Below are 5,336 nucleotides of genomic sequence, written 5' to 3'. Positions count from 1 at the left end.
TGGATAGTTTTTTGTAGCTGTTTTTCTGAGACATTTTTTCTACAACCGCTTGTCCAATTATTGTCTGCTTAGTGGCCGCTTGATGAGTTTCTTTAAATACTATTTTAACATTGGCAATTGTGTTTTGTGTTTTCATTGCGTTGGAAAGATTTCAGGCTGTATTCTATCGGCATAGTTTCCTCTTAGTACGTGGCTGAAAGGGGAAATTTTTGCATATGTATGTGGTTATAACCGAGCATTTAAAAGAGTCTGAATCTTTTTGGGGCATAATAGCTGTCGTCTGCTATTCAACTGATTTACAAGGTTTTGTCTTTCAGTTAAAATTTGGTGTTGGTTTTAGGTGTACTTTGGTCTTATGGGCTACTCTTATCACGCTTGCGACTAGAAAGTGTTATCAAATGGAAATAAAGAATGTTTTCAGATTAACAAATTCTTAACAAAATCACTTCCAATGCAATTTCCTTAGTTTTTCCGGCATACCTAGCCTAAATGTAACGACCACGCTTGGGACAGCAAAGATTCTAGCTTCGAATTCGGCAAAGACTTGGGTTTTTTTAAACTGAGAATTTCCCGTTTTAAAAGAATTGTCGGCCTTTTTCTAACTTATCGTCTGTCTGTATGTTTAGTCGACTTAGTTGCACTATCAAGGATTGTATGATGCTGAAAGCCATTCCGTTGTAACTGACAGTAATTTCGATTTATTCCTGTAATTTATAAACCCCTTGACTTTGTATAATCCACCTTTTTTCGCTTAAAAGTGTTTTTTGGGCCTTTTTGACTTCAGATAATGTCATATCGGCTTAGTGACCTAGTTCAGCATCGCTTGAAAAGAAACATCTGCTTCCTTTTTTTGCAGTTTTGAAGGAGAGCGTAAAGTATTAGAATATCAGAACTTTATAGCTGAAAGTTTTGATGACAACACTTGTTTTCAGCTCAACGGACCTTTGTCCTATTTTTGCTACCTAATTTGCTGCTTGATACATGTTTCTTAATACTTATTTAGCGCCAGTAATTGTGTTGCTCTACTTGTTTTCTACAAACTGCTCAGTGAGACAAGCATTTGGAATTCCCACTTTTCAATTTCGACTTTTCAATTCATTTTTTGTAGCATGCAATGCTAATTTTGCGAGGGTCGTAATTGCCGCGAAGCTCCGCTTCGCCTCTGCGTGTAAACAAAATTGTCGCATTTTACCATGTTATCCCATTTCATGGCGAAATCATAAAACTATTCACTCCTGGAAAATCAGTTCTTGTACTTACAAAATCTTTCCGATAGCGGCTCCCAACGTATTTTTCCCTCTTCAAAAAAAATATAATTAGTTCTCGTTTTTTGAACCTATCATCGAGCAATTTTTTTAAATGCTGTTTGAGTTTTTTATGTTATTGATTCTATCCGTTGTGTGAAACTTGGTCTTGTATCTTTGAAAAAACTTGGAATACAAGTCAGCCAGTACGTGAGCGAACAAGTATTTATTGTCTAAATTTCGTAGTCAAGGTTTTCTTTTTAAAAAAATCTATAGAACTGTGTCATTGAGTTGTTTGGACAATCATTAAGATATCACCGGTAGCAGTCTGATGGGTGCGAGTTTCCAACGACCTGAGATAATTGACTTTTCAAATATAATAGTAGTTAACTGGTATTGATTGTGTTACCTAACGTAACCTTCACAATGAAATCGATCGACATTCAGCCACGTTATAGTTCGATTCAAGCTGCGTATCATTCAGTCCTTTTTTAGTTTTCACTAATCAAAGTTCTATTTTTTTCGATTGCTTTTCAGATTGTTGCTGTTGTGATGCGAGTTAGAAATTTTGCGCGGCTGACATGTAGGAGTGTCCAGCCACTGTACTTCTATGGCAACCCGCAATGGAGAGTGTTTCTGCCAAAGCACAAAATCACAGTGAGTTAAATTGCTTTCACTACAGGTTATCGTTGGCCCAGCCCTTTTGTAATCTTAAAGCAAACGCGTTGTTCTGTCTTTTCAGTGTATCATTTCATGAAAGCTCCCATTTTTGTATGCTAACTATTTTGTTTCAGCTTTTGAATCCAGCCCGACTGGACCTGCCCAAACTGCCGCATAATTATGTCCTGTTTGAAGTAGAAATGAGCATGACTGAACATGAATTGATGGACTACTTGAAGAATTTATACGAGGCAGGGTGACCAATCTCATACTTGAATGGCAAAAATCGTTTTAAAAGTTTTTGAACTCAGTTTGCTTTTTTCAAATTAAAATGGGGCGCTTTTTTCCAACTCAGAGTGAAAGCTACGTTGTAGGAGCAGTCACGCGGTGTCAATTTATCGTTGTCGGTTTTGCAATCGAGAAGTGTCTGTGACTTATAGATACTGTCAGCGCTACAGTTTAGTTGACACTTTTCACTAGGTTTGCCGCAGATAAGATAATAAGCTGAGTTTGCTTTTTTCTAACATTTTTGGTCGCCCTGATACCAGGTGCCAGTAGCCAATATCTGGATGACAGTTTCACCCCCTATTATGGGACAAGATCACCGAGGAAAAGTATACGTCAGCAAGCCAGAGTGCAGGATAGCCAGGGTTCTGTTACAGCAAGGATACTTCTTCGATTTTCCGAAGCTGTTTGAAAAAGTCGAAGTTGATTCGGACCTCAAAGCACCCACTGAAGTAAAATCAAAACAGGCCAAATACAGAGATGAAGTGAGTGAGAAACTGATGGGAACTGTGAAAGAATATTCGGGATTGACTGAAGCAGAAAAACGGAAGAAAATGAAGGAAGAAAAGAAGTTTTGGCAAAGACTACCGGGAAAAACTGTGCCTAAATGGTTCTGAGTACAACGGATGTATTATTTTTCTGGTATAAATAAAAATGTTTATTTTCTTTAGCATATGCGTTTTTTTGAGAAAATAGCGTTTAAAATCGAACTTAACATTTTAGTTTTCTCAACGAATTTATTTGATTTTTTTTTCTTAAAGAGATTTTTAAGAGTACTGAACGTAGGGAGTACTCTTATTTAGGTCTTGGTGATTTTTTTTTGGTTATTTTGAGAAAAAAACTTCTAAAATTTTGATTTTTTGAGGTTTGACATTGATTTCTTTTTAGGTTCACTGCATCTCTTGTTAAAAGGAGGGCAAACTACCTTTCCTCGAAAACAAAATGTAAAAGTCACGAAAAACGATGGGATCAACTTCTTTTTTCAAAAAAGGAATTTAATTATCAGATATCCTAGCGAACTAACAGTTCTACCTGTTGGCCCAGTTTTCAAATAGGGTTAATTTTATCAAAAAGCACTATCCATTAATTGTCTTGCTTTTTTAATTTTAATCAAAAAAGCCCTAGTCATAAATTTGAAGAGATTTACGGGCATATATTTTAAAAGTTCGAAAGTTTTTTTTTCTGTTTCCTTGCAATCATTACTCTTTTCCAACTGCCAGATGGCTATGTTTTTTTTGGATTTTCATTCGGATTTCGGCTCCTTTTTGTTCTGATTAATTTCGAATTGTGTGAGCAATTTGATTGAAAATGGTAATTTGGCATTAGTAGTCGTGAAGTAACTAAGACATTAAAGGAAACCTAAAATATAGTATTCCAACGCGGTTTATTATATTTGCCTCCGGTCTTAATTGCGTGGGTGAAATAAATACTGGGACCACTGTAGCCGTGGGGATTTGGACGCAAGACCATCGTGTTAAAGGCTGCGCGTTTTACCCATTCAGTCACGACCGCAAAAACCTCCGTGACAAAAACTTTTAGGCTTTTTTGTTTTTTCTAAAAATTAGTGGTGAAAGCCTAATCAACGGCAACACCACTGAAAATAAATAGAAAAATCAGTGAGAAGAAAGGCCGCCTAAAAGATATTGTCTCGGAGGTATTTTTCCAGGAACGTACGTACACCCAAAGTCTATATGCAACCACTACACTAAAAAGACTGTTACCTCAGCAGTTGATATTATATAATATACTGATAACCATTTCAGCGGTCGTGGCTGAATGAGTAAAACGGGCGGCCTTTAACACGGTGGTCCCTTTAAGACCAAAGGAAAATATAATAAATTCTGGATTTTTCCGGAAACTTTTTCAGGAAAAATCGTATAATTTGTTCACGCTCACATTTGATTTTTCACTTTCACGGTTTGGCTTTTGATTTCATGTAATGTTCTTTTGTAATCTTAAAGCAAACGCGTTGTTCTGTCTTTTCAGTGTATCATTTCATGAAAGCTCCCATTTTTGTATGCTAACTATTTTGTTTCAGCTTTTGAATCCAGCCCGACTGGACATGCCCAAACTGCCGCATAATTATGTCCTGTTTGAAGTAGAAATGAGCATGACTGAACATGAATTGATGGACTACTTGAAGAATTTATACGAGGCAGGGTGACCAATCTCATACTTGAATGGCAAAAATCGTTTTAAAAGTTTTTGAACTCAGTTTGCTTTTTTCAAATTAAAATGGGGCGCTTTTTTCCAACTCAGAGTGAAAGCTACGTTGTAGGAGCAGTCACGCGGTGTCAATTTATCGTTGTCGGTTTTGCAATCGAGAAGTGTCTGTGACTTATAGATACTGTCAGCGCTACAGTTTAGTTGACACTTTTCACTAGGTTTGCCGCAGATAAGATAATAAGCTGAGTTTGCTTTTTCTAACATTTTTGGTCGCCCTGATACCAGGTGCCAGTAGCCAATATCTGGATGACAGTTTCACCCCCTATTATGGGACAAGATCACCGAGGAAAAGTATACGTCAGCAAGCCAGAGTGCAGGATAGCCAGGGTTCTGTTACAGCAAGGATACTTCTTCGATTTTCCGAAGCTGTTTGAAAAAGTCGAAGTTGATTCGGACCTCAAAGCACCCACTGAAGTAAAATCAAAACAGGCCAAATACAGAGATGAAGTGAGTGAGAAACTGATGGGAACTGTGAAAGAATATTCGGGATTGACTGAAGCAGAAAAACGGAAGAAAATGAAGGAAGAAAAGAAGTTTTGGCAAAGACTACCGGGAAAAACTGTGCCTAAATGGTTCTGAGTACAACGGATGTATTATTTTTCTGGTATAAATAAAAATGTTTATTTTCTTTAGCATATGCGTTTTTTTGAGAAAATAGCGTTTAAAATCGAACTTAACATTTTAGTTTTCTCAACGAATTTATTTGATTTTTTTTTCTTAAAGAGATTTTTAAGAGTACTGAACGTAGGGAGTACTCTTATTTAGGTCTTGGTGATTTTTTTTTTTGGTTATTTTGAGAAAAAAACTTCTAAAATTTTGATTTTTTGAGGTTTGACATTGATTTCTTTTTAGGTTCACTGCATCTCTTGTTAAAAGGAGGGCAAACTACCTTTTCTCGAAAACAAAATGTAAAAGTCACGA

The 5,336-nt window shown here is 36.5% G+C and overlaps 1 protein-coding gene across 2 annotated transcripts; it reads left to right on the top strand.

Moving 5' to 3' along the window:
- Positions 1 to 1,785: 1,785 nt before the first annotated feature.
- LOC134857015 (large ribosomal subunit protein uL23m-like) lies at positions 1,786 to 5,050 on the top strand. Of its 2 annotated transcripts, none has more exons than XM_063873339.1 (3): positions 1,786 to 1,901; positions 4,228 to 4,344; positions 4,641 to 5,050. In XM_063873339.1, the coding sequence occupies exons 1-3, from the start codon at positions 1,797 to 1,799 to the stop codon at positions 4,992 to 4,994; spliced, it is 576 nt and encodes a 191-aa protein (XP_063729409.1). In that variant the 5' UTR covers positions 1,786 to 1,796; the 3' UTR covers positions 4,995 to 5,050. The 2 variants fall into 2 exon arrangements, with proteins under 2 accessions (XP_063729409.1, XP_063729408.1); XM_063873338.1 differs by lacking the exons at positions 4,228 to 4,344; positions 4,641 to 5,050 and adding exons at positions 2,039 to 2,155; positions 2,453 to 2,862.
- The last annotated feature ends 286 nt before the right edge of the window (positions 5,051 to 5,336 follow it).

Source organism: Symsagittifera roscoffensis, chromosome 1 (genome assembly GCF_963678635.1).
Source record: "Symsagittifera roscoffensis chromosome 1, txSymRosc1.1, whole genome shotgun sequence".
In the NCBI taxonomy this organism is placed as follows: Eukaryota; Metazoa; Xenacoelomorpha; order Acoela; family Convolutidae; genus Symsagittifera; species Symsagittifera roscoffensis.
Note: the sequence above shows the minus strand (reverse complement) of the source record. Positions and strands in the feature narration are given on the sequence as shown.